At 40.8% G+C, this 20750-nt stretch overlaps 1 protein-coding gene across 8 annotated transcripts in view; it reads right to left on the bottom strand.

Annotated features, from left to right (window-relative positions):
- Positions 1 to 8887: 8887 nt before the first annotated feature.
- KTN1 (kinectin 1) overlaps positions 8888 to 20750 on the bottom strand; it is a 111284-nt gene continuing 99421 nt past the window's right edge. For 5 of the 8 annotated variants that reach the window (XM_037054360.1, XM_037054358.1, XM_037054363.1 and 2 more), the window contains 5 exons: positions 20571 to 20654; positions 17653 to 17736; positions 15666 to 15758; positions 14774 to 14894; positions 8888 to 9364 (listed from right to left, as the gene is read on the bottom strand). In XM_037054360.1, coding sequence (XP_036910255.1) covers positions 9360 to 9364; positions 14774 to 14894; positions 15666 to 15758; positions 17653 to 17736; positions 20571 to 20654 — 387 coding nt within the window. In that variant the 3' untranslated portion in view covers positions 8888 to 9359. The remainder of the gene's footprint in view (positions 9365 to 14773; positions 14895 to 15665; positions 15759 to 17652; positions 17737 to 20570; positions 20655 to 20750) is intronic. The other 3 variants (XM_037054366.1, XM_037054362.1, XM_037054364.1) reach the window with 1 other exon arrangement.

Below are 20750 nucleotides of genomic sequence, written 5' to 3'. Positions count from 1 at the left end.
AAGGAATTTAACAAAAAAATAAGAATGGGAAATACGTGAATCATTTTGGGATACCACTCACCCTTGGCACATGTAGCGTCTGGAGTAAGGAAATGTCTTTGAACTTCAGTCAGCTACCTGTGGGAGACATAATTAGAAACTCTTGATGAGGCTTTGACTGGAATGTCATGTATGAAAGAGACATGCACAGATTCTGAATACTGCCAGGAAAGCTCTAAGGAATGAAGGTTGACTTTGGAGGTCAATAAAAGCCTCTTTGAGAAATGACCTGGTACCTTGCTTACATGGTTCACAGCAGTCTTTCCAGGAAGGGAATAAAGGTTGCTTTTCTGGGAAATGGCAAAGAAAGAACCTCAAGACATTTGGGGGGACCTCAGGAACCTGAGTAAGTCAACCAATCTGAAGGTATTGCAGGCAAAGATGTATGTAATTTGGCTTCTGAGCCCTGAGAGGCTAATTAAAGCTCGGTCTGGAGATTCCTAATGAAATTACAGCAGAGCAGGTTTAAAAGAGTTTATATGCTCAATTGCTATTCTTGTCATAGGCAAATAACAGGCCAAATTTATTGAAACTGAACTTATGCAATGTATTAGTCTTGTCTATCTGATAAAATCAGGGGGTTTTAGAGAGAAAAATTTGTTTCAATAGAAACTATAATGTACAATTGGATATTTATTAGATTCTAATCTGGTGACTTTCTTTTAAATTTTAGTTTTCACCAGTGGACTGGACTGGATCCTGACTAGTATTTCATTTTTCCTCCATCCTTTGCCTTGGAATTGAGAACTAAAACTCTTTTTCTGAGCCTTGCAGTTGCAGGCTGCAGCTACATGATATAACGTACACCTCAGAGAAATGATCAGAACAGCTCATACTTGGAAGTTTTCAGGGACTGATGCTGTGTAAGCCATTCGGAGAGCTTGCTTGAGCACCTGGTGACATCATCAAGGACAGCTGGGCTGCAGCCATGGGTAGTCCTGTCAGATTATCACTGTCTGCCTCCCTACCAGCAAAAATGATGTTCTGACCCTTTCACCTGGAGGTCTTCTTGACTGGCAGGCAGCCGTACAGACTCGGAGATTGGCATTAGGTTTGCTGTGATCATTACTTAGGTACAGGTATCCTGGCCTACTGCTTCTTCTACCACTGAAAGAAGCTGTGGTCTCTGCTTATACATTGAACAAGTACAATGCCCTCTCTGAGGCTCAGGGACCATGGTGAAAGAGGTGGACATATGAGATTGTAAAATCCAACCGCCTTATTTTCCTCAAGATTGAGAGATTAACAAAAAGTGGGAAATTTTAACAGAGAAATGCTCCCTCTATCTAATGGCCTTTGGGCCAATAGCTCTGCTATGAATATGCTAATTAATGAGAGGAATTCTGCTTCAGGGTTGAGCAGCCACTTTGTCAGAAGAGCTAGGGAAACACAAAGAACTGCAGAGCTCGAGATCAGCAGGGTCAATCAAGGACAAAGGGGTTTAGAAGTTTTACGTTTTACCTTAGACTGCTTTTTGGTGCCCAGCTGTCTACCACCTCCATCCACCTCTTTGCCTCATCCATCCTCCTGTCATCAGTGGGAGACAAGTTCTTGTGGTATCATGAGAAAAAGAATTGCCTGAGACCGGCACAGAAGGATGGGGCTCTGAGGTAAACTTTATCAATGTGTAAAATTAAGGTTTTCCTCCTGACTTCCAAATGCCCTATCTCCATCCATCTCACCATGGAGAAACTCTTGTCTTAACTTCAGTAGGACCAGTATAAAGGCCACTGCCCAGAGTGCCTGCTCCCTATTACGGTCCGGTCCAGTCCAGCATCTGGCTGGCTTAGTGTGTTTCCAGCTGCAGTCCACTGCTGTGTTGCGGTGTTCAGGAGCCTGCACGTGTTGTCCAAACAGCATCAGCCACACAGCTAAGGCCACTTGGTCATGGAGGGAACGGGCACCTGCTCCAAGTGAATACAGGTCACCCAGGCAAAAGACAGAGAGAGGAAGAGAGACAGAGAGGTGTTTCTTTGTTCCCCTGAAATCATGTAAGTTTGGGCTTGGGACAAGCCAGGTGCTTTTGCAAAAGAACTGATCAACTTGCCAAGCTTTTACAGGATTGTGATAGGCTGACACCCCCTGCTTAGACTGGCAGGCTGCTATGGTACAGCACCTCCCCTCCCCCCAGAATCTGTACCAGAGGGGGGAAGGGAGGAGTGGTAATCCCCTTGGCAGAGCACAATGCTGCAGTCCCCTGGAGAGTGGAAATCGGTAGTTTCCTGGGGAAGCAAATAGGCTTGAGCTCCCCAGTTTATTAAGCTTAATGTCTAGTTCCCCTTGCTCCCCTTTCTTAGTAATTAATAATTATCTAAGTCCTGGGAGTAACACTCCCTCCCTGTGATATATAAAATGCCTGAATTTTCAGCTCTCTGAATATGGATTTGAGAACTACTTCTCCCATCTTCTCCATCGATAAACCTTACCTTACTCCAAAACCCTAATGTGCCGGATAACAGCCTTTCTTTTGAAGCACCAGGCACATGAACGTTGTACCTGTAACAATTTTAGTAATGAAAATAACTTTAAAATTATGCATGCATTACTAGTTCATGAAAATGTCAAGTCTGGAAACGCTATGATTTGAAAATGAGATAAACTCAGAGGGGTATGTGAAACTATTGTTGATTTGGCTTCTTTATATTCAGGAATGTTAAAAGATAATAAATTGGTTTTGGCTATAAATAAAACATTGACATTAAAATAATGTCATGATATTTGAAAAATAAAAAAGAAAAATGAATAAAATTGAAGACAAGAAACTGGCAAAGTAACAAAATAAATCCAAAGAAAAAGATAAAAACATAAGCAAAATAAACATGAAACAAAACATGACAAAAGAAAGTTCCCACAGCATTGCCCAGTACATTAAAAACTGTTGGAATAAACACTCTAGACCAGTAGCTCTCAAATTTTTTTATCTCAGGACTCCTTTCACTTTTTTTTTTTTAATTGAAGTGCCATTGGCATACAGTATTTTATTGGCTGCAGGTGTACAGCACGGGATTTGACATCTGTACACCCACAAGGCGGCCATCCTGTCTGGCATTCCTGTCACCGGGAAGGTTACCACACAATGACTGCACTCCCTAGGCGGCGCACTGCAGCCCTGTGACTGCCTTACTCCATAACCTGAAGTTTGTGCGTCTCGGTAACCTTCTTCTATTTCACCCATCCCTCCGACTCCCCTCTGACAATCACCAGTTTGTTCTCTATACCTACGAGTCTGTTTGTTCATTTGTTTTCTAGAATCCACATGAGTAAAATCGTGTGAAATTGACAAAGGGTGCAGCCCGGTGGGGGGGGGGGGGGGGAAATAAGAAGGTAACCCAGAAGCAAAAACAACAGGTTATGTAAAAAGGCAGGCACAAGGTCATGAGCTTTTTGGTCACCTTGGCAGGACATGGTGACTGGTGGGATGTGGGCGGTGAGGGAGGAGAAGGAGTCAAGGAAGGCTTAGGTCACTATCATCGGAACAGAGAGGAGCAGGGCAGAAGGAAGGACCTGTGGAGTGCAACTGTGGCCATGCTGAATACGCGGTGCCTATGCGACATCTGGAAGGGAATGTCTAACAGCAGGTGTGTGTCTGATTCCGACACTTTGGGGAGACTCGGGTTACAAGTCATCAATCTATGAGTGGTGGTTAAAAACANGAGATCCTGCCTGGACAGGCAGGCGACACAGCTCACAGTGCCAGCGACCTGAAAAAACGGACGTGTGCTCTTTTCCTGATTTACAGTACCCGGAGTTGGGACAGTGGGAGAAGGGCGCGCTGTGTGTGTGTGTGTGTGTGTGTGTGTAGGTGTATACCCTTAAAGACTTTAATATTTTAAGGAAGGCATTAGGCCTGAATAGCATTAAATAAACATTTTGTTTCCTTTTCACAAATCTCTGGCATTGAGAGATGTCTTTCCAATTGGCGGCGGACAGAAGAGCCCAATAGATATTAGTATACTGTCCTTGGGAGGGGCCCCTGTTTTCTGAAGCAGTTTTTGGCATCCCTGGGTGGGCCAAGTATTGCCCCCCCCCCTCGGACCCTTGTTTGGTAACAGTATGTCTTTAACTAATTTTTATTAGCACAATATCATCAAGGTCCATCCACGTTGGAGCAAAATGTTAAGATTTCATTCTTTCTTATGGCTAATATTCCATTGTATAGCCCTTATACTTTTAAATAGCTCTTGTCTTTGTTATTTCTATCAATATTCAATGTACAAAAAATTAAACTCAAGAAAAACATTAAATGTTCACTTATTTTAAAACACCAACATAATGTAGTCTACCCCACCATTTCCTGACATGGTCTCTGCAAATGCTGACTGACAGGCTAACATGTAGCTCATAGATAAACAGCATGTCTGCATAAGAATCCTAGGAGCAAACTTCAAAAGCAGCAGACCCTGACCTTGGGCATCCCAGCTCTGGGAGGTTCGCTGATCTTCAACCGTGAAGCCAGAGGGACGCACGCGAGACCGTCACGCGATTGGTTTCAGGATCCCCATCAGAACAGACTGTGCTGGTCTGGGCTGCACGCAGAGAACTTGCCAACCCCTCCCTTTTGATCTGTGTTCTGCTTCCCTCTCCCTCCTTACAAAAACCTCTGCCTGTACTGAGATGGTAAAACGGGCTTTGGGCCAAGAGTCCCCCACCTTCTTAGGTGGCCGGCACTTGAATAAACCCTGCCCTTACACCAGCACCTGCTTGCACGTATTGGCTTTGGAGAGGCAAGCAGCTAAACCTGCATTTGGTTTCAGCTTTCAACAATGCACATGTTTTTGTGAAACATAACGTTGTTTTTCAAACAAATTAACCAAAAAGATGTAGTGAGAAGATTGGCATTGCCTTACATACTTGCAAATCTCTTTAATGTCTGGCTTAATAGGAGATAATTGCTCTGCAGTCCATCTGTTGTAATAAGTTGTTCTGGTTAAAGTGTATGAAGAAACTTTGGCCTCATACAGATGTGTCATTGGAAAACATAAAAGTAATCATTTCAGATAATTGTGGACATTCTTTGATACTACAGCAAAACTCAATATGTGGTGATTTCTTCAAGATTAATTACACCATGGAATCAGAATTCTTATCAATAATTTTTTTGCATGAGGTACATTATATTTCGTTAGTTTACCTTGATCTTCTTTCACTGGATTTTTAAAAAATTACATGTTATTGACTACGCTATGACAGTTGTCCCAGCACCCCCGACTCCCTCAGGCAATCCCCACAATTTTGTTCATACCCATCGTTCCCGTATATGGGTTCTTTGGCTTCTCCCTTTTTTATACTAATTTACATCCCCATGGCTATTGTGTAACTACCAATTTGTACTTCTTTTCAGTGGATCTTTTACCCATGCATGATTCTTTGTGCAATTGTGCAACACTGTGCATTGACGTATTCATTCACTGAGTTATCCAGATCTTCCAAATGTGGACACATTCCATTATACATACCCTAAACTCATTTTCATTAATATCACTACTGAGCTCATCACAAGAGACATTCTTAAGTGAATCCTGTATTGTTTTCACTGCAAGTGAGTAGTAGTGACAATGCAGTAACCACTAATACAGTTTGGAACCACCGTTTTGATTTTTGCTGAAGCACCAGTGACTTCACCCACATTGCTTTAGCACCATCAGCAGAAAAAGGCAAACAACACAGTGAGAGTAGTTTGACCTTGCTGACTCCTCTAGTGGGATCTTGGGGATGCTTAGGGCACTGACCACACTTTGAGAACCACTGAGGTTGACAATCCCTTGGAAAGTAAGACCAGGAGAAAATGAGAAGATACACTAACATCTTGAGCTGCAGGGAAGGAAAACTATACAGTCCTAGCCATGTAGCTCAGTTGGTTAGTGTTTTATACCCAGGTTGTGGGTTTGATCCTCAGGACACATACAAGCAAAGAATGCATAAATAAGTGGAACAACAGAGTGATGTTTCTCTCTCACGTCTATTCCTTCCTCTCTAAAATGAAACAAGAAAAAAATTTAACTATACAGTAGTTTTTTAATAATAAGACTATACATATATAATTATGTGACTATATATTCAATATATGAATGTGAGTCAAGCCAGGGAGCTTAAGTTGGAAACTGGGATCCTCCCTCCTCTTCGTAGCTATGAGACCTTGGACAGTAAAATTATTTCCTATGCCTGTGTCCTTAAGCTACAAAAAGGAGATGATGCTAAAGGTAATCCCAATCAATTTTGGTGAGAACTAGTTAACGTAAGTAAAGTGCTTAAAAAATATCTGGCATGTGATGTTATATAAGTGACATGTGTTAGCTTATAGTATTCCACCAGTGAATGTGAAATGGCCCTATTTTCAATGAAAACATGACAAAAATCAAGTCAAGAAAAAAACAGAAAAACCTGTCAGCCAGTTGGCAGAACAGCCTGGACTTGGTCTCATTTTACCCACCATGCTCCCCGACCACACTCCGCAGCACCGCCCTCTGAAGCACATCCTGAGCAGATCGCACAGCTGCCCTGTAACTTTGGTTACTATCAGTCCGGCCCAGCCCAGTTTAAGAACCCATCTCCCACCTCCCCCCAGTTCAGGCTTGACTAACTGGCCTTAGAGTCTGTTCTTTGACTCACTTGCCCTCCCTTCTCTGGGATGCAGAAAATGAAATAAGAAAGGGACAAACAGCTCTTTACTCAGTTGAGGATGCAACTACAGCCCTTTCCTCGTGGTCACTTCTTTTCCTATACATGCCATCTAGGGAAGATACAATGAGTGACAGGCCGCCGTAAGAAATCTGTCCTGGGGTGAAAGACACACGGGAAACATCTGGCCCTGGTTCAAACTAGGCAACTGCCCACTGGGGCACATCCTACCACCCCCTGCTGCTGGGTGAACATCTGCAAGTCGCTCAAGCCTGGATACTTTACACAATGTCACTGACCCCCGGGGGACGTGCCAGTTTTGCCACACCAAGGTTATAGCTTGCTTCATAGGCATCCCCTCACCACCTGCCTCCAGGTCTCTCCATTCTGTTTTGGGAGAGCAACAAGTCTGCTTCCAACTGCACTGGTCACTTTCCTCCCGATAGGTTCTCCCCAATCTATTTTCTTAGGGCTCCCTACCTCCACTGGCTGCAACAGTGGCAAATGGAGCTACTGAGGAGGGAACACTCGTGGCTCCCTCCTGGTTTTGATGCTCCGTTTCCCCCTCAGCGATCTTTTAGCACCCTGGGCAAAGGTGGCCAGTTGGGGATGATGGGGGCAAGTGGGCTCGCGTGGCCTTTCATCACTCAGAGCAACTAAGAAGCTGGAATCCTTAACCTAGAGCAGAAGGGACTTTGAGGGAACATGGAGCTACCTTGATATATCTGAATAACCAAACGGGAGTGTGATATGCTTTTCCGAGGTGTCTGAAGTGGATGCAGGACAAACTGATGCAATTAACAGGAACAGAGTTTTAATGTAACTAATGGCAATTAACTATTACAACTGGCCCCTGTCAGAATAGGGATGCTGTGACCTTCCTGCCACGTTAGAGGCAGAAAGATGAATGTGTACTTGGTTAGGAGGTTGAGGAAGGGGACACACATTAACAAGACACTGGACTGAGTCCTCTGAGTCTCTTGCAAATATTTTATTTTTTAAAAAAAATCCAACATAGAGGGAGATTGAAAATAAACAACTATACAATTCTTCTTAGGAACTAAGCTCTGAAGGGAGAGATGAGTAGTAAGAAAAGGTTGTAAAATAGAAGACAGGATTTCTGGGTTTTTTTTTTTTTCAGGTGGCAGAGACGTTAAGTATCGTTACAGGCAGAGAGAAGGAAAAAGAGAGAGAAGATGCTGATACGGTGTCTGGCCTTCAGCTCAACTTCCCAGTGGTTTGCTGAGAGCAGCCAGGTGAGGCCTGGGGAAGCCCAGGTCCCGGGCAGTCCTCCCTGGCCTCTTCACTTTAGCTCCATATACCTCAGAAATCCTACTTGATACGTGTGCTATGGTGAAATGGTTGAGAGGCAATACTTTAGAAAATCTCCAAGCTATAACATAAATTTCATCCATTCATTCATTTAACTATTTGAGCACAATTAAGTACCAGGCACTTTCTCAGAGCTGGGGATAAAGCAAAGAATGAAAGAGAGGACTCCTGCCCTCACAGAGCTTACTCTCTGGTGGGGGGCTCAGGAGTGGCCAGGTATGTACCAGACTATAAATGCCACAGACAAAATGGGTAGGGGGACAAGCAGATGAGGATACTGGGCAATTGAGAAAGATGTGATGACAAAGGTGCCATTTAAACAGATTTCAAGATGGTGAGGGAACAAGTCAAGAATGACGTCCAAGGAAGAAAGTTTTACACAGAGAACAGAAAGCAGGGAGGTGGAGGTGCGACGGGAAGAACAAGGAGGCCAGGCGCTCGAACACTTCAAAACTCAACGGCGTTAGGGTATTGGTCAGTGGTTTTTCGCACCTGAAAGGCTCAGTTTTTCATCCAATTTTTTTATGAAGCTTTCTTCAACAACAAAAAAGATAACACATGTAAACTATAACATAGTGCCTGGCAAGAAGGAAACTAAAAAGTCAACTATTATTACTTAAGATTATAGTAGTAGTGCAAATATGGTAGAACCCATCGGGCTGCCGCAGGTGGTGAGCCTGAAGCCCTCACACCTGCCTCGCCCCTCCGGCACCCGCCAGCCCCTCCGGACTGGGCCCTGTCGCACAGAGCCACAGGCAGCGTGAGCTCCCGCAGACAGCTGGATAAGCAACAGCGCCCACCTCACCTTGTCGGAAGGCTGAGATTACTAACTGGGTTCTAAATTACCTTGTCTGTAGACCTAATAAAATCTGTTAAAGCTCAATGAAATTAGAACAAGTCTGAATAATAAGCATCCCTTTATTTGCTGGCGCCATTACAAAAACTGATTACATTAGCAACAAAAAGTGTTTTCTTAAGTTGAAGTCAGAGGCAGTTACTCTTCAAAATGTTAAGTAAAACAGTGTACAACATCAGTATTAAAATGTTAAATTTTACATTGTCTTTACCACTTTTGATCTTCTGAACAATTTTATTGAGCAAAATAAGATAAAAGGTTACATGTTTATTTTATCTTCAGGAATGTAAAGGTCTAATTATTCAAACAGTTTTTATTATAAAACTAAACTCTGAAGGTGTCTACAGAGTTGGCTTTTTATCTTTAAATCAGTAGTCTGACAAGGGTTAGAAAAGACAAAACTGTTCAGTGTTTCTGACGAAGTAGAAAGGGTGAAACATAAATAAGGCTTTAGTTTGGCAAAATATAATACAATGCCTCCTGTTATCCTTGAATGAGCAGTTTCCCCGTTACTTCACTCTGCAAAAGATCAGAAAGAAAGAAATTCACTTTAAAACAAAGAAACAAAATGCAATCAGAAACCCCTGTCAAGCAGTAAGAGCAAACGCACACACTCCATTTGATCTAGCACAGTCCTTTCTACTAGGATCAAAGCAATTAGCTGTAATCAAAAACAAGAGAAAAACCTCAGCATTCAGCAGTTTTCACTCGGATCTTAAAATATGTGAGCCAAAACCTCAAATTAAACTGACAATAATGTAAGGATTTTAAAATCCCATTGAAAACCATTTAAGAGAAACACTGAGAATCCCTTTTCACTGGTCCTACTCCAGGGAAACGGGAAGCTGTCAGGTGAGCAGCACTGGACAGAGGCTGAAACTACAGCGCGGCACCGCACACGCAGGCTCAGACAGAGATTTTCTGAAATCATACGAAGCTTTCGAAGGAAGATAGAATGACCAAACAGATTAAACTTCAAAGGACTTAAGCAAAGTCCTTTGCGAATTTTGATTGGACTCTGGGGAGACATTAAAGATATTTGAGGTATAACTGAAGAAACTAAATATGGGTTTAATCCTGGATGATATCATACAACTACCATTTTATCTTTTTGGATGTGATGATGATATTATGGATTTGTACAACGATGGCTTTGTCCTGAGGAAATACATATAGAAATGCTCAGGGATAAAATGTCATTGTGATACCTGAATGTAACTTTCAAATGGTTCGGTATCAATGAAATACACACACAGGTAGAGGGAGATGAAGCAGGTTAAGGTGTGTAAACGTACTAGTCTCTCAATACTTCTTTATATGTAAAATATTTCAAAATAAAAAGTTGAGGGGAAAAGCAATTAGAAAGTTAAAAAGCAGAGTTATCTTGGCTATGAGGTTCTCCAAAACGAGACCAGCCACTGACCAGGAAGGCTACGGCGCCCACCAGCACATTAAACTGGGAAGCGCTGTTCTAACACACGACACACAACGGAAGCCTGGCCGAGACGACAGTCAAGCGTGTAGGATAAAAGCTAGTTTTCATCTGTTAACTCTGTGCTTCAGCATCTCTACAAAACCCTTTTACCTTTCAGAGTGTCATATAAGAATCTCCCTGTCAACGGGAGAAGGGAGAGCACACACACCACACTTCACCTCGGTTTTTCCCGCATAACTCTGAGAGCCCCTCCAATTCACTATTGATAAACCAAATACCAACTTTAGGAAAAAGTCGGAATGACTGAAGAAACCCTAAGAAGCTGGTAACGAAGGATTAGATAGAATGAGGAGAAAAGGAAGAAGAGACAACAGCAATCAAAGCACATATTGCCTAAATCAGGGATAATGGCCCTGGCCTGTGGGCTCTGGCCCTGGCCCTGGCCTGGTTGGGTGGAGTGTCACCCCAAACACCAAATAGGTTGTGGGTTCTCTTCCTGGTCAGGGGATATGCCTGGGTTGTGGGTTTGATCCCCAGTTGGGACACATGTGAGAGGCAACAATCAATGTCTCTCACATTGATCCTTCTCTAAAAGCAATGAAAAAAATGTCCTTGGGTAAGGATTTTTTTAAGGGGGGGGGGGCAGGCAGGGGGAAAAGGCCTTGGGCCCAGACCACCTCGATTTAAATCCCAGCTCGACCAGCTACTAGCTGTGTGATATTGGGCAAGTTACAGAGCCAATTCTGGGTCTGTTGTAAAATGAGAATTGAAAACTTAACACCTGCCTACTACCGACTGTGCTGGGTTGCTGTGAAGACGAATGAAGGAATGACTACATGTCAGAAGCAAGCTCACGCTCAGAGGTGTACTCAGGAAGTGTCAGACATCAAAACAATCATGCTCCCTCCACAGGATTCCACAAACTGGTGCACAGGAAGGAAACCTGAGTGCTATGGTCTGAGCCTTTGCATCCCTCCAAAGTCCCTATGCTGCGACTCTAACCCCCGGTGTAAACAGTATGTGGGAGTGGGCCTTTGGAAGACTCACTATCATGAGTGGAATTACTGTACTTATAAACAGAGCCCCAGAGGCCTCCCTCCCCACTTCTGCCACGTGAGCAAAGAATGGGAAGACGCTCATCTGCAAACCAGGAACAGGCTTCACCAGACACGGAGTCTGCCGGTGCCTTGATCTTGGACTCCCCAGCCTCCGGCGAGAAATGAGCTGTTGTGTAAGCCACCAGTCTACAGGATTTTTGTCACAGTAGTCCAAACAGATCAAAACACCAGGGTAATGACAGGTAGGCAACACTCAGACCACTAAGAAGGCAGACAAGTATGAAACACACAGAAAAGTAGGTATCTGGGGACAAGACGTACACTATAAAATACTAGTGGTTACCAGTCCAAAGCTACAAGCAATTATCTTAATTACAAAAAAAACCACAAAACAACAGAAAACAGAGATGACAGCCTTCTTTTTTGAAGGGAGGGGGTCTTTGGGAAGAGGGAGAAAAAATGGGAGATGTGTAGGAATACTTATTTATACAAAAGAAAAAGTGAAAGTTTTACAAAATAAAGATAAATTATAAATACACCCCTACAGAAATGCTAAGTACTATGTATTGAGATTTAGAAAACTAAATTACTGCATACCACCTCTCTCGTTTTTGTGTTTTAAAAATAAGTTTTCCCGTCCTGGCTGGCGTAGCTCAGTGGATTGAGCGCGAGCCTGTGAACCAAAGGATTGCAGTTCGATTCCCAATCAGGGCACATGCCTGGGTTGCAGGTCAGTTCCCAGCAGGGAACACACAAGAGGCAACCATACATTGATATTTCTGTTCTTCTGTCCTTCCCTTCTCCTCTAAAAATAAATGAATAAAATCTTAAAAAAAAAGTTTTCCCTTACTAATAATGTACAGTATTATTACCTTAAACAATTCCCATGACCTTAGAGTATATACTAAAAAAATAAAGTCTTCATATCAGATATTAACCTATTACCTACATCCTCATAATCAAAACATTTCTATTTATAATGGAATCATCCAGTACTAATTTTAAAAGAGCTCACAAAAGGGAGGATACACTGAGCAAAAATGAAGGCTGAAGTTAAAAATCTGAGAGTAGCACAAACATCTCATACGGAGCTGTGGGCACCAAGGGGTCCATACAGAGGAGTTGGTATCGTCAGTGAGTGGAACGCACGGAAGGAGGTTCTCAAGTGCCTGGGGACCGCCCCCTTCACACATCCATCCTCGTCCTCCAGGACACACGGCTCACACTCGGCCACCCCTTTCACTTGCCAAATTTGGACTTACGCTCACCAGCTGACAAAAGAATGCTAAGTTATCACTTACAGGAGCTGCCTGGCAAACAGTTCCATTATAGCTGTGTTGCTAGAGTATACATATTGATTTTAACAAGTTACTACAATTTTATAAATCAGGATAAAAAAACCTGAAAAATAAAATTGTTATTACCAATGATCAGTATAGATGTCAAATGTAAACTGATTAAGGCAAACGTGGAAACAGGCAGGTCACGAATGGTCCACAATATGTATACAAGCAGCCCATGTGTTTGGGGAAAAAGGAAATATCAAAGAGTACCTTTGAGAAGCTGGACAGGAACTACTGGCAAGGTCTAGAGATAAGCGGTAACAGGTGATCTCAAAATTGGGTAAGCTCTTGGAAAGGAAGCCCTTCCCTTATAACACAAAGGCCCGTGGACTGACATCTGCATATTACGTACATTTCATAGCTATTTTCAGTACCTTACATGCAGAAGAAGGACTTGTATTAGATCCAGCAATTAGGAAATCAGTGATGACCTCAACAAAAACAGATTTCATCGGAATGGAGGGAAGAGAAGCCATTCTAGAGGAGGTGCATGAGTTAGTGTCAAGTAGATGCTATGAGAATAGTTTCTTAGTTTAAGAGTCTTTGTTAAACACTGTAGTTTAAAAAAAAAAAAGGGTGGTAACCTAAAGGAAGTGCATGGTTAACATAAGACACCTGAACATGTTTTCAGGACTGAACAGAGGGAGCATGTGCAGAGAAGACTGCAGGGCTGCGGACACAGGAAGGAGAGTTTCTCTGTGAAGCAGGATGCAAAGGTATTTCCTAATTTGGGGAAGGCAGTAGCAGTAATGTGGCAGAAGTGTAACTCCAGGCAACTGAAACGGCAACTTACTATGACTAAAAGACTATAGTATAATTATTTTTGCTGAAAGGTTAAAAAATTAGCTGGGTTTATTTGGAAAGTGTTCTTAAAGATAACTGACCTAAAATAAATAGCATTTTAAAGGAAAGTGTATGCTAAGGCAGGCCAGAAGATAGTCACTCTGTAAATGTGAGACGGAATGCCCCTGTAACAAAAACAGCAGTCTACCCCAGCTTTTGCAGGACACCTAACCTACCCCCAGGCCTCTGTGTAGACTTAAGAGCCCTAAGTATGGGTTCTGAAAGGGAAAACTCAGTGATGAGCTGCCCCTTTGAGTTGCACAGGCCATGCGCTAATCTCCAGGATACCAGGATTATTTCAGAACCAATGACTTTGGAAGAAGAGTATCTGAAGTGCATACTGAAATATCTTCATTACTCAAGGCAGTATGACTTAAGTCATTCTTAAAACAGGTAAATCCCAGGAATTAACCAATCAATGAATTTTATTCACCAGCTGAAAGGCAGGTCATTTTTTAAATATGCATAGTTTAAATTTATTTCTTAGTAATAGTTGGCATGTATTACTAGTGTCGGGTGTATGACAGTGATTCAACATTGACATACCTCACAAAGTGATGAGCACAGCAAGTCCAACAACCACGGGTCAGTGAGCAGTTGTTCCGTCCTGACCTTACTCTCTATGCTGCACATACAGCCCTGGAAGTCAGTTTAAAGGGCCAACAAATCTGAGCTCTACCAGGTAATATGGGCAATAAAATTTCACACCATGTTTGTTAGTGATGGGTTTATTTATCTTCGATTAAGACCGTCACTTGAGAATTTTAAAACATGGATCTGATTAGCTCTAAGCAAACAAATTCCCCCAGCTTCCAATTTAAAGAGATTGTGATGACCTGATTTTCAGTTAAGAATCTTAACTCAGCAAAAACATTACACATTATTTACCAAGTCACGAAAAAAAATATTGCGCAGTTTATCAGATCTTGGAAGGAACTAGACATCTGACGAGGAACAAAACCTATGCACACAAATTACAAGAGCATGTTGCATGCAGGGGGCAGAGGAGGCAAATATAAAGCCCTCCCCACTCCAAGCTACAAGACCGAAATATGTACAAAATGGCAATAAAACTCCAACTCAGACGCTGTCGCCTGGAGGTTCTGAGAGAGAGAGAGAATGAGGAAGTGTTCCCACTAGGGCAGTGACAGCTCCTGAGTGTGTGGTAAGCACCTCCTACACACACACTCGCACACTCACACTATGTCCATCACCCGCAGACAGACAGTACGACTTCGGTTACTCTTACCTAATACAGGGTAGTGTTCTTTCCCCTTTGTGAGCTTCAGGTTTACTGCCTGAAGCAACTGTTGCAACTGTGTTACAGTCTGATTTAGACTTAGAAACATTGTCTCCTTCTCAGAAGACTCCTAAAAAAAAGATGGTAGTGAGAAACTCCAAACACAAGGACATTTGCCATCAAAACTTGAAAATTTTTATTTTAAATACAACATGAATAATCTGAAAAATGACATAAAAAAACACATAAAGAAAGAGTGTTTGCTACCTAGTGATGCTAATTAGCTTGAGCCAAAGAAAGCTGTCATAAATATTATCACTGGGCCACAAAGGGAAAAATCTAGAATGTACAGGCATCAGATATAAATTTATTTCTCCTCCCTTAAAAAAAATTCCAGGGCACCAGAGAACCTTCATAACAACATTAAAAATGTATTGAGTTCTTACAAGTGCTAATAAGCACTGTTGCGTCTTGTGTTACCAACTATTTTAAGTGTCATACGGTAACTCGCTTATTCCTTTCAACAATCTTACAACATAGGCACTATTACCATTGCCTTTTACAAATGGGGCAACTAAAGCACGAAGAGGCTAAGGAATCTGCCCAAAGTCACAGCTACTAGTGCCAGGGTGGGGACCCTGACACAGGCAGTCTAACAGAGTCTACACTCGTAAGCGGTGCCCAGCAGTACTTCCCAGCACAAACCTTAATGTCAACCTATCTCACTAAGCTAAAGTGAAAACAAACATTAATAAAAACACTGCATTTCACAGATAGGATATCAGTTAAGAAAACAACATAACTGATGAAGGCATTTTTTAGGTTATAGATGGATCTTATACATGTTTTCCTGCATATAATTTATATACCCCAGAGACGTGAAGTTAAAGAAAATGCATACCGTTTCTGGAGAAACATCACTATTCTCGATAACAGTAGTGTCTCCAGCAGCTTTTACTATTTTTGACTGGATAAGATCCACTGACTGTTGAGCCTGTAAGGAAAGCAATATGGTAGGCTTCCAAATACTACAACTGATAATTAAATACATACAAGACCAAAAAATGAGTAATTTTCTTACATCTTTTGTACAAGATTAAAGCTCTCCTAAAAACACAACGGAAAGCGAACCTACTGAATTTTTTCTCCAAAATGAAAACAGTTTCCTCTCTCACCCAGATTATAAAAACACATGGCTCACTGTTTTAAACAGTTCAAACAACACACAGTTGATATGTAGGTTAACATGAGTCTAGACCAGGGGTCAGCAATTTTGAAACAATTTATAAGATTGTACTGTGACAGCTGTCATATCAGTGTGCATTTAAAAACAAACTTATCAAAACTGGTGAATCTCTGTGTAGCTAACTTAATATTAAAGATGGAAGAAAATAAGCAGCACTTATGGTGTATTATGCTTTATTTTTTCAAAAAAGGTAAAAACACAACTCAAATGCAAAAAAAAGATCTGTGCAGTATATGGAGAAGGTGCTGTGACTGATGAAATGTGTCAAAAGTCGTTTGTGAAACTTCTTGGTACTACTGACATTTTGGCCAAATAACTCTTTGCTGTGAGGCTGTCTTATGCACTAGAAGATGTTCAGCAGCACCTCTGGCCTCTCCCCATTAGAAGCCAATAGCAGGAGATGGCCGACATACTCAAGATATCCAAATCAATAAAGTTATTGGTGAAAATGAAAAATGTCTTTTATTTTACAGAACATACAGAGTTTCTGATCAACCCAATAATTTTTCAACTTTTGAAAAAGCGACGTACTTGTTTTACTAATGACTATATAACCCATGAACACAATTACAACTCTAAAGCATCTTTCATAACAAATACATAAATTACACTTTGAAAAATACCTCAAAATTACATCATCTCAACCTAATGCAAAAGATAAAAAATGTAATCCTAAAAACTGCCTATTTATATGGCATTAAGAGAAATGTATTTCTACAAAGAAATAAATAAAAGGAACAAACTTTGGAAACATTAGGTTTTATATGCATCTTTTAGATCCATGAAGACAGACAACTACATCGTCCCCATTAACTGCCCCCATATGAATGTAACCACATCTTTTTTTAAAAAGAGTAATTTAATTAAATTTAAAGTTTATTCTATACTTTATAAAGCAATTATTTACACAAATGTGATGAAGTGATAAAGCAAGTTCAGTTGAAAAAACATCCAGTGATCCCACTTCTGGAAATATATTTGAAGGAACCCAAAACACGAATTCCAAAGATCAGAAGCACCCCTATGTTCACTGCGGCATTACTTATTATCACCAAGATATGGAAGCAGCCCAAGTATCCATCAGTAAATGAGTGGATAAAATAGCTATGGACATTTACATAGTGGAATACTACTCAGCCATGAAAAAGTAAGTAAGTTTTACCTTTTGTGACACTATAGATGGACCTGGAGAACATTATGCTACATGAAATAAGCCAGTCAGAGAAAGACAAATATCATGTGATTTCACTCATATGTGGAATCTATGAACAAATGGAACTAACAAGCAAAACAGAGACAGACTTATAGATAGAGAGCAGGATGGCAGCTAAGTGGGGAGGGTGGAGAGTGGAGGGATGGAGCAAAAAGAAAAAACCTCATGGACATAGACAACAGTGTGGCGATTGCAGGAGGTAGGGGGTGTATACAGGCACTAAACGGTAATGAAAAATTAAAAATAAAAAAAAACATTGTTTTAAATAAAGAATGAAAAAAACAAGCCAAAAGGTTCAGTCCCCAAAACTGTGTAACGGTTTAAATTAATAAACAAATTAAACAATGCAAAACAATAAATGCAGAATTAGCAGTGTGTCTGCTCAAGAGTCAAGGCACAACACAGCATGATGGTGTAACATCGTCTTACCTTATGCAAGTCACCAGCTACCTTCTGTCTTTCGTTCTGTTCAGTTCTAAGTTTTGTGCGTGTTTCACTTAACTGTGCTTTTAACTGTAAAAATAAAGGAACACCCTAATTAACTTTATTTTCGTCCTCTTTTGATTATGCTGAGACCTCTAGGCTGAAGAATGAATGAGACAGAATGGAGTCTCTAACAGTTATTACGCATAGTGGATTAGCCAATATGCTGCACCAGATGCACAGAAAGGCTAAGCAGTAGAGGGTGCCACCTGGTAAAGCTAAACATAAGAAACGCTGGAGAAAACAAAACTACAGTTTAGAGTAGAAAGCTGAAAATGTAAAAACAAAACTATCAAATTCTAGTAAAATGCCTTTAAAAACTGTTACTATTCACTATTCATAAAGTACTTCATTCATATTTAAATTCCTCGAAATTAAAAGGCAAGTACTCAGGGAACCTTACTAATTAGTGTTTTAAGATGTTCTTGACCTATACAGTTAAGAAAATTCAATTGTGTAATACTTTAAAAGACAATGAACAGAAGATCACACATCTAGTCAATTGAAAACTAAAAATTTAAATGCTGAGCACCCTTTAAGATGTCACTGAAGAGATCAGGGCGAGACCACACTGGCCTAGTAATACTAACAAGAAACGTCTTAGGATACACTTCTCAATAACCAGCTTGCCAAAATAGTAACAAAGCTCTTTAATTAAAACTCTAGTGACAATATATAATGCCTCTAGTCTTGATAACTTTGGATTTAAACATGAATAAGGGAAATGAACTACACTGACAAAAAAAGTAATTTTCTTATTTAAACTCACCAAGCCAATTGATTTGGCCTCCCACCCACATGCACGACACTGCAAACAGGTCCAGAGACCCCAAGGGGGAAATACAAGATGCTGACACACTGAACTGGAGGGAGAATTGTGGAGGACGTTCCATTTGGAAACTTTATTTTTAGAACTCTATTTAAATACCCAACTTCTTCAGTTTTTGCTCCTTTACTTAACTCTGATTAAATATACCAGAGATTATTTTTTTGGCCCAAGAACACACACTATATGTACAGGCAAACAAAGTTATTTTACCTTAAAATGTGGCAACACTTTCCCTGATCAAATAAACAAAAACTAAAATAAAGGTTACAAACTCAAAGCAATTTTAAAAAAAACCCTCAAAATAAGCTCTAAACAGAAGTTGAGCAGCAAAAATACAAAGAGAGCACCTGGCTGAATGAAGACTCAACCATAATCCTGTGGATTTGATGGCACTGTTGGAGTCAGCCACAAAGCACCAAAGTTAAAAGTAGTATCTCCAAGAACTGTAGGAGAAATTGTTTTCTGAGAACACATCACACTGTAAGGCGTGTAACTGTGGCACTGCACAGTCCTGATCTGTAGAGTGTGTAGTGAACATATGTGTAAAACCGGTCTCCCATTGCAGTGGAAATGATTCAGTTAAGGTAAAACGTAGGTAAATAAAACAAAAATTTTATTTCAAAAATAAAGAGGTAGGTGTGGGGTGGGGCCTCTATGTATACATTCCATAGAGCCCTATTCTAAAAACTTACTCCTATAAATCACTACCATAACACAGAAGACCAACCATGCATGAATGTGTTAAGAAGTTTTCTTTGGTACATACAGCACAGTACTAATAAGAAAATTGCACACTGGGCAGGATCAACTTGGAGTAAGAAGAAAACTTACTATAATCTTCCTAGACTTTATTCAGGTACTTTAAAAAAACCTAATCAAGCCTGGCTGGTGTAGCTCAGTGGATTGAGCATGAGCCTGTGAAGCAAAGGTTTGATTCCCAGTCAGGGCACATGCTTGGGTTGCAGACCAGGTCCCCAGTAGGGGACACATGAGAGGCAACCACACAGTGATGTTTCTCTCCCACTCTTTCTCCTTCCCATCCCCTCTCTCTAAAAATAAATATATTTTTTTAAATCTAATCATATGCTATAACAAGTTTTAAGTCACAGTAAGACATGATGATTGGTTTTGAAACATAATACATGATAGTCATAATTATCTAACAACTGACTCTGTCACAATCCATATCAATTCCCAGAAATTTAAGAATGGGAATACAGAGTACTCTGACTTTATAAGACATTTAGCTAAGTTTAGTTAAATCTTTAAGTCTATAGTTTTATGATTGCTATGCCCTGAAGGATATGTTGATGATAAAGAAGCCCTGGCTGGTATAGCTCAGTGGATTGAGCACGGGCCTCTGAAGCAAAGGGTTGCTGGTTCGATTCCCAGTCAGGGCACACGCCTCGGTTGCAGGCCACGTCCCCAGTGGGGGACACATGAGAGGCAACCACACATTGATGTTTCTCTCCCACTCTTTCTCCTTCCTATCCTCTCTCTCTAACAATAAATAAATAAAATAAAAAGAATTTCACAACCTTTTTGTTACCTATAATCTTTAGAAAGACCATTTAAATTATAATCTGGGTGGATTACTGCCCTTGAATAAAGAGGATGGGATGCATCTACAACCTCTGATAATCTCCCTCATCATTAAAAAATAAAAGGTCTAGTAAACTATAGAACTTTGAGAAGACAATCTCCAGAAGTCAGTCAGTGTTTATCAGTTTATTTCATTTCTTTATTCATTTAGCTATCCAAAAAATTAGGTTTTATAAAAAGTGGGAAAAAAATTTTGAGAAAGAGTTGCAAGCCAAACATGCCATTGTTAGGAGCTAAGAAAAGAAAGATCATCTTAGAAACCAAGAATAGGAAGATCATCTTAGGAGTCATCAGAATATGAAGATTATCTCAAACTTATAAAAATGCCAAGCTAAAGATGTTAGCAAGGAGAAAAAGTGTGGACAGTCTCTCCACCTCTCAACAAAAGTGATTCCAGAGCCGACTGGACACCCAGCGAGAACAAGCTTCTTACCAAATTTAGCTCTTCATTCTGTCTTACTGCTTCAGAATATGAATCATCAAGCTTTTTCTGCAATTCAGTCAACAGATCTTTCAGCTGCAATGAAGTTTAGAGTTTAAGATTGATCTCCTTATGGTAGCCCATGTTATGTATGCTACTTGGAAGCTTTGCCACAAACTAATACTGAAATAT

The sequence above is a fragment of the Sturnira hondurensis genome, unplaced genomic scaffold (genome assembly GCF_014824575.4).
Source record: "Sturnira hondurensis isolate 20B ecotype Veracruz unplaced genomic scaffold, ASM1482457v3 Scaffold0008196, whole genome shotgun sequence".
NCBI lineage: Eukaryota > Metazoa > Chordata > Mammalia > Chiroptera > Phyllostomidae > Sturnira > Sturnira hondurensis.
This window is presented reverse-complemented; position numbering and strand designations above follow the sequence as displayed.